This window comes from Ischnura elegans, chromosome 5, assembly GCF_921293095.1.
Source record: "Ischnura elegans chromosome 5, ioIscEleg1.1, whole genome shotgun sequence".
In the NCBI taxonomy this organism is placed as follows: Eukaryota; Metazoa; Arthropoda; class Insecta; order Odonata; family Coenagrionidae; genus Ischnura; species Ischnura elegans.
In genome coordinates this window covers 134,141,853-134,148,908 of record NC_060250.1, presented here as the reverse complement: position 1 = coordinate 134,148,908, position 7,056 = coordinate 134,141,853, and the positions used below count along the sequence as shown (strand labels likewise).

At 37.5% G+C, this 7,056-nt stretch overlaps 1 protein-coding gene across 4 annotated transcripts in view; it reads right to left on the bottom strand.

The window, feature by feature from the left end:
* LOC124159589 (uncharacterized aarF domain-containing protein kinase 5) overlaps positions 1 to 7,056 on the bottom strand; it is a 95,237-nt gene that overhangs the window by 56,437 nt on the left and 31,744 nt on the right. For all 4 annotated transcript variants that reach the window (XR_006864980.1, XM_046535501.1, XM_046535502.1 and 1 more), the window contains exon 5: positions 5,957 to 6,088. Coding sequence is in view for 3 of the 4 variants with exons in the window: in XM_046535501.1 (XP_046391457.1) it covers positions 5,957 to 6,088 (132 nt within the window). In the remaining variant the exon portion in view is untranslated. The remainder of the gene's footprint in view (positions 1 to 5,956; positions 6,089 to 7,056) is intronic.

The window sequence follows — 7,056 nt, the reverse complement described above, 5'->3', positions numbered from 1 at the left end:
TGTAAAATAGATCACTGGGTAAGTGTTAGCCTTCAACCACATTTCTATCTAATTGTAAGTGCATAGCGAGAAATATTTGCAAAAGCTATCTCGAGACCTGTATGTGGAAAAAACAGGGAGATAATATTTTTCAGATTTTTTCCAATAATATTATAATCTACTAAGAGAAATAAAACCCATCGGAAATAGAAGGTCAAAAAAGTTTCCAATTATCTTCGACTCAAGACTTATTCCAAGACGTTATTCGCTTTTGGAGAAGTATTATTTCGAACCACATATTCAGCATTGATATACGTTTCTATTACAACTCAAAAAACATCATTGGCAATGAGTCGTAAGTCGTAAGGATTCCTGCTGGGAACATTAAATTTTTGTCCTGAGGTGCCAGAAAAAAGGATATCTGTTACTTAGAGTTCAGCTTTGTACCATAAATCGAAGTTATTTGAGTGCTTTCGGAACAGTTTTGATGATGGTACATGGGCGTTTTCTTCCTGACTCTCTTCGGACGACTCCTCTGGAATTCCTTCCTGGGATGCATCATCTTCCTTGCTGTCCATCTCCTCATCAAACTACATGAGGATATCCATCAACTCTTAATTAGTCTTTTTCTTCAAATGCACAAAGGTTAAGAAAAGACTTAGCTGTTTCACAAAATAAATTTTGTGAAACAGCTAAGTCTTTTCTTAACCTTTGTGCATCATGAAGGAGTTTCACCATGTTACGCCAAACACCATCGCATTTTTTCTTCAAAATTCTCTAAGGATATTCATCTCTTTTTTCATAACGTTCCCGCTGAACCAGGTGTTGATGCTACTGGCTCCTCAGCCATCAAATGTAATGGGAAAAAATCAAGATATTCAGGTAACAGGTGACACCTCCGATGATACTTCAGAGGATAGATATCTCCGAAAATCGAGCTTATCAATGTATTCCGAAGGCCCAAAGCACCTAGTACTTTCCTGTGGCAACGTCTTACTTGATATGATATTTTGGCGAGAGGGCGTCGGAGGGATGAGAGTGAAAGGCATGCCTCGACGACACTGTTTTTATAGGCAATACGAAACGATATCCGCATGAAATGAGACGAAATATTACCCTTTTATTTCACACATTATTGTGATCGCCTTGGAATTCCCGGTATTACATTTCCGTCATATCGGCATTGAATTTCATTCTCAAGGTCAATGCTAATGGATCCTGTGTAAAATATTTTATCTTGATATGGTGGTCGATTTCAGTTTCGTTTGTAATGTATACGCAGTGTGTGGTAATTATATTCCTATCTGTCAGTTTAACAAAGTATATAACCTTTGCAATTGACCCGTAATATAATGAGACACTTGTCTATAATATTGTGATTCGGGGTTTTGTGGGACAAGTGATGTTCAGCAACATTTTTCATTATATTTAAGAAAAATTCGGCAACATTACGGCATGTTTACATAATCAATCTGCTATATGGAAGAATAAAAGAAGAGTGTAATGGATTATAATTCATTATTATCAAAGGGGATTACATAATGCCCCTCGATATGCCTTATGGTAATAACTTCTTAGAGCTAACTTTTTCCGCGTTATGCACGATAAAGGTACATGTGTAGAAAATTCTGGCATCGAACCGGGGTCAACTACGCGTATTACGTTTTCAAGGGATTTATCATCGCTAAACGTAATATCTATTATGTTCAAAAGAAGCAACCATGACAATTGTTCAAACCAATCTGTTCACATATTTTTGCTATCTTCAGGTATATCGATACATTTCCACATATTCGAATAAACTGAATATAAAACTTTATTTTACATAAATAATATTTAGAAGAGTTTTTGATGCATACGAGACCCATTTATCTCCGTTTCCGAGACGATTAAGTTCAGAAAAATTAATATATCATAAAAATCACGAAAAAATGGAAAAAAGATGAAAAAGTAGTTACTACCTAAAAAATGACAGTTGATTCCTAGAAACGACGGCCAATACAGAATAGTACGGAATGTAATAGAGTAGCGAGAGGTAATTTGGAGCGCCCAAGACGTTCTCGGCTGATTCTATGGGCATTTGAAAACGGGTCGAAGCAGGACGCACCGGTGCGTCCTCCGCTCAGCGTTATAGTTTGCGCAGGACGCACCGGTGCGTCCGCCGCAGCTAAAGTGTTAATTGGCTCTATACGTGCATATAGATGCATTAGTACATTTAAAGTTCTTCGTTTGTAATGCTAAAAGATACATCCCATACCTTCCTATTTGGAAGTTGAAGTGAAAATTGATTTGTATACAACGCATAAATGTTATTTTTGTCATGTCATAATGTATCATCAATTCTGTTGTGATAAAGGTGCTTTTGAACCACAGCTAAGAACACCTGATAATAAAACTAACTATTTTGTTAACTTCAGTTTGATCAAAATTGTGTATTTTACTCGAAATCTTGTCATTTTCTAATGTGTGTTTTCTCTTTTCATATGCGCTCGTAGCATGTAAGGATTCTCCGTAAAACTGAAGTCAAACACCATACGGATTGCATTATGGGATTAAGGAGGTGGCAGTGTAGGATATCGTAGTAATCATGGCATTCAAGGTACCAGAGGGAACGAGCTGGATTAATGATCTGTCTAAAACGGAAGCGATTAGTGCTTGTGAACGGTTTGGGATTAGTAGTGACGGCGTACTAGATGATCTGAGGAAACGTTTGCGCGAGTATGTGCGGAGTTTGTCCGCAACTACTGAAACGGTGCCCGAAAATGCAAATGTGAGTAGAGCTGACATGGGTCCTTCCAAATCAAGTGAAGCTATCGGGTTTGACTTCGTAAGGCTAGAGCAAATTCTAACTGCGGCGAAACGCTGGGAACTGCGGTTCAAGGGGGAAGGCGAGGAAAATGTGAGAAGTTTCTTGGAAGTACTAGATAAGTTTGTCGAGCATTTTGAAGTCAGCGAGCTGATGTTAATGAAATTATTGCCCGAAGTACTGGGAGGCAAGGCCCGGACTTGGTTCTGGGATAATAAATTTTTTAACATCAGCTCGCTGACTTCAAAATGCTCGACAAACTTATCTAGTACTTCCAAGAAACTTCTCACATTTTCCTCGCCTTCCCCCTTGAACCGCAGTTCCCAGCGTTTCGCCGCAGTTAGAATTTGCTCTAGCCTTACGAAGTCAAACCCGATAGCTTCACTTGATTTGGAAGGACCCATGTCAGCTCTACTCACATTTGTATTTTCGGGCACCGTTTCAGTAGTTGCGGACAAACTCCGCACATACTCGCGCAAACGTTTCCTCAGATCATCTAGTACGCCGTCACTACTAATCCCAAACCGTTCACAAGCACTAATCGCTTCCGTTTTAGACAGATCATTAATCCAGCTCGTTCCCTCTGGTACCTTGAATGCCATGATTACCACGATATCCTACACTGCCACCTCAAAACCACGCTCTGCTACCATTGAACTATTAGTGAAGGTGGGTGGCAGTAAGCAGGCAGTAAAACAATTTAAAAAAATGCAATTTATTGTTACAAAAAAAACTTCAGGCAAACCACAAACCCTGCCAAAGAGTCGACCACGGCACACGGAAGAAAGGAGAAGGGGTGAAGGGAAAAATCTGGGAAGTGGGAAAGAAAGGGCTCCCAAGCTTACGTGGTTTGGCGGTGTCTGGCGACGAGGCGGCCCCGGAGTGGCGTTGAGTTGAGAGGGCACAACATGCCACAACGGGCGAATCCCAAGCAAAAAGCCTGGATCTCCTTGCTCTCCCAAATATATAGGGAGCCCGCAATTAGATTCCTTCCTTCACACGACGGACTGGGAGTCGACTGGCTAGGGCTAGTCCGAAGACTCGGCCTACGCCCCGTAGTGAGGTCGTACTTCCACTACTGCTTACGATGGCTTGTCCTTGGAGCCTCAGTAGACGGCTCAGGCGCACCCCCATTTTCGGCAGCAATTTCTGGGAAAAAAGGTGCGCCTCTTACACGCGCTTATACGGTACTTCATGTATGATGATTTTTTGATGTTTGATGTATGCTCACGTAATGTATTATGCTAATGCTCGCCAAAGTATGTATAAGTTATATAAGCTATATTGTAGAGAATGGTCGAAAAGTCATTACCTTGGATGGAGAATAATTTATGTTGAAATGATTATGGAAGAATAAAATTCGAAGGAAGTGTTATCGTACTGGTGATGGAATGTAAGTAGTTAAAAGTTGATTTATGATGATTAAAAAATCGAAACGGAGTTTAACGATGGTGATATATCTGAGAATGTTCTTGGCAAATGTTGATAATAAAACTTCGATATAAAGTAATTGATGTTTAAATAACGGATGTACTTCAATTATTAATTGGACAAATTTCTGATTTGTTTATGGATTGAGATACGGTTTGTATTAATCCTCTACAATATTATTTATGGATTCAATATTACTATGCAGATCACATGTGCAACAGAGTAATAACAAAACATTGCATTGAATCTGCATAACTTAAAATTATCATACTACATTAAATATTTCAAATGACTTAGCTCTTCCAGTAGTTTACCTAGAAAGGTAAATAGCTGAAATATAAACTGTTGTGCTGCATATGAATAAAGAGCCTCCATTCTTCCTGAAAGATCCAACTTCTTTGTAACTTACTTCTAAGAACTATGAATATAATTGGCATGTCCAATTTGCATTTTACATTAGTATAGCCTACCATTATCTCGTGAACGTGTTCAATTGTGCCATTACAAGACTGATTCGCTGTTTTTACAATCCATCTAAATCTTCCCGCCTGGGAACGAGTTTGTTATTATAACATATGAAGAACGAAACTATACTCGCACCGGTATTTACATTATGGTAAATCAGAGTAAAAAACGAGTGATTCGTGATAATGTTTTCAGTCTTATCTCCGCAAAATATTGACTGGAATGATTTCGATTGCATAAAATGAACCAAATGGTAAACTGAAAAAAAATGTTGGCTCAAAATTTTCAACGAAAGAATTAAACTCATGTGACATGGTTCCCATTCAAACTAAAATATAAAATTCACATTTTTTCCAGGTTTTCATGGCCTAAATGTCGTCAAATTTACGATTTTTAGATAAACCATTTCAGCCAGAAATATTGATCGCCTAACGATCATCAGCCGCAGGTTAACTAAAAACTTAACAAACGCGACAGATGCCATGAAAGAAAACACAACTATGAAAGTGCTATCCCTCCTGACGTCACATATCGTTTGCAAAATTCAGCTCCCGCAAAAGGTTGCGAGCGGAAAAATCGAGGGACCAGGGAAATTAAGAAGTGTCTGAATTTTCGCTAGGGTTAATGAACACTTTCGTTACCAGTCTTCCGGCTTTGGTACAGGGGTAAGGTCAATGCGTAATCAAGGCACAAGGACTAATAATTGCGCTAAGAATGTTCGTGTGCAGATAAATGCGTGGGCAGTGTCTGAGCATGACTGACCTTGAAACATGATTGACATATGAATTTTTCTTTTGCTCTTTCAATCGTAGTTCTAATATCACGTTGGAGAGATTTTTAAGGTTTTCTGACCAAATTCACGGCTTATTCACGGTTTTAAGATTTTCACGTTTGAGTGGGAACCCTGTGTGATCTTATTTGCATGTTATGTTCTAAAATTATAAACTGTACCTTATTTGGATTTGCTTGTAACACAGCAGGTGACTATACAATCAAGTACTGTGAAACTGTAATTGCAATATTAAGCCATGCAGTATTCATTGGCAAAGCCTACACCACTTACTGTTTGAATTGACTTTTTGAATAGTAAAACTATTCTTATTAGTTATTACTATTTAAAAATACATAAACATGCTAGGGACAAAATTAGGTCAAGCATGTTCCCATGCCAGATTTTGAATATCACTCAATTGACCTACTATATCACAACACAAACAATCTTAATTAACAGCACATGTTGCAAAAGTATAAGATATTATTTCAAGAGAACCTCACCTTGCTTGTTTTTTCCCAAAGAACCTTTGGTACATATACAAATGGAAAATGAGCCAAGTCCTTTGAACAAATCTCTGAATTCTTCCCTTCATTGAAAAAATCCAGTTCTTGCTCCAAGTTTTCCTTTAAGTCCTTTATAAATAATAAGACAAAAATATAATAATTAAACATGAAAATAGTGAATAATTTTAAGTTAATATGAAAATATTATTCTAGCAGAAATTCAAATGGTCAAGCAAGAGACAAAATATCTTGGACTACTAATTTCAATGCTTTGAAAGAAAAACAAGTGTGCATCTTTTTACAGCAAAAAAATAAGTAGTATCTCTTATAAAGATTTTTATATCATGAAAAAATGGAACATGCTTTACATAAACAAAGGAAATAAATGCACAGTAAACCAAAATGTTAATTTAAGGTAATATGTATGTAGTTGATGACTGTTTTTAATAATTCTTTACCACTCTAGTTTTATTGATCAGATTCCTGAATTTTTTTAAAAGCTTTTCAGCAAATGATGCTGTCTATCATCAATAATTAAATTTTTGCAGCTTGGTTTGGTATGGTAACAATGAAGGAAGTAAGCTATATAGTACATATACATGCTACAAGTCTGCAAGGTGAGTGAGAGAGTATCTCACACAATACATAGATATTTTATTTTTAACAGATTTGTTCACAAGTGAAGTCTTTCGTTAGGGCAGCAGTGGCCTCCACACATTCTACATCTCTATGCAATCGTGTCTCAACACTCTTCTCTTAAGATAATGTGGTAACCTATCCTCATCACATCCACCACACATTCTTGCAGATATGAATCTTCAACACCCTGAGTTGGTTTGGGGCAAATTTATAACAATATGAATAGGTGAACAGTACTGCCTCCATCACTCCACATAAGAATGGATGATTAGAGGAAAATTTCTGATACCAAACCTCTAACTTTGAGGGATAATGCCAATTGCAAAGTAAGCTGAGTTTATGGCCATTCTTGTCACAACAATACGACACATTTTCATTACTTACTTTTTTCTTCCTGTGCATAGTAGCCCCCCATTCTTTTAAATTTTGAATACAAAACTCAGTTCCCATCAACTGCA